General features: G+C 48.0%; 1 protein-coding gene across 1 annotated transcript in view; it reads left to right on the forward strand.

Moving 5' to 3' along the window:
• The first annotated feature begins 309 nt into the window (after positions 1 to 309).
• The window catches only part of LOC105552858 (olfactory receptor 476-like), an 8,758-nt gene continuing 7,908 nt past the window's right edge, over positions 310 to 1,159 (forward strand). The window contains exons 1-2 of the mRNA XM_011998637.1: positions 310 to 868; positions 950 to 1,119. Of these exons, the coding sequence (XP_011854027.1) occupies positions 310 to 868; positions 950 to 1,119 (729 nt within the window). The remainder of the gene's footprint in view (positions 869 to 949; positions 1,120 to 1,159) is intronic.

The following is a 1,159-nucleotide window of genomic DNA, read 5'->3' on the forward strand; positions in this document are numbered from 1 at the left end:
CACACCTGGCCAGACTGAGGTCTAATTCCACTTTCCTTATGTACTAGCTTTGTGACCTCACATAAGTTGATCATCTCATTAAATATAAATGGGTATAATATTTAAACAGAAGGTATGTATGAAGTTTCAACAGCTGCTTTAAAAATGAATTAATACATGGCTCATAGCAGGTGTTCAAGTCTTACTAGTTCCTCTCCCTCTTTCCCTAACACTGCCTATCCTGGGGATATTTAAAAAGCTTTGGGCACTGACCCGAACTCTAGGGTACACACGTGTCTTATTTGGTCTCTCTGCAGTGACATGCACACCATGGTGGAGAACCACACCCAAGTCACCTGGTTCTGCCTGCTGGGACTTACAGAGCAGGAGGAGCTCAAAGGCATCTTCTTTGTGCTCTTCCTGCTCATATATTCAGTCACTGTCATGGGCAACCTGGGAATGATCACTCTGATTCATGCAGAACCACAGCTCCACACCACCATGTACTTCTTCCTGGGTGTCCTCTCCTTCATAGACTCCTCATTTTCCATGGTGGACACCCCCAGGCTGCTGGAGAGCTTCCTCATCTCAAGCCAATCCATCTTTGCAAGCTGTGTGGTCCAGATGGCCCTCATGACCCTCCATGGTACTGCTGAGTGTCTGCTCCTGGCCATCATGGCCTATGACCAATTCACCGCTATCTGCCACCCTCTCCTCTGTCACACTATTATGTCCCAACATCGGTGTGTCCTGCTGGTGGTGACCTCCTATACTGTTTCTGTTGCCAATTCAGCTTTGCTGACTGGGTGCATTTTTAAACTGCCCTACTGTGGCCCCAATGTCATTAACCACTATTTCTGTGGCATCCCTCCTGTGCTTCATCTTGCCTGCGTAGATACTACTGAGGGTGAGACCATTATCTTCTCATCGTGTGTCTTGCTCATCCTCTTTACCATCACCATTATCCTAGTTTCCTATGCCTACATCCTGGTGCCCATTTGCAGGATGCGCTCCCTGCAGGCCCAGAGCAAAGCTCTCTCCACCTGTGCCTCCCACCTCACCATCATCTGCTTCTTCTATAGCACCATCACCTTCACGTATGCTCAGCCAAGCTCTCACAATTCCATGGAACACAACAAGGTCATGTCTGTCTTCTATACTGTGATCATCCCCATGCTGA

This window comes from Mandrillus leucophaeus, unplaced genomic scaffold (genome assembly GCF_000951045.1).
Source record: "Mandrillus leucophaeus isolate KB7577 unplaced genomic scaffold, Mleu.le_1.0 Scaffold578, whole genome shotgun sequence".
Lineage (NCBI taxonomy): Eukaryota > Metazoa > Chordata > Mammalia > Primates > Cercopithecidae > Mandrillus > Mandrillus leucophaeus.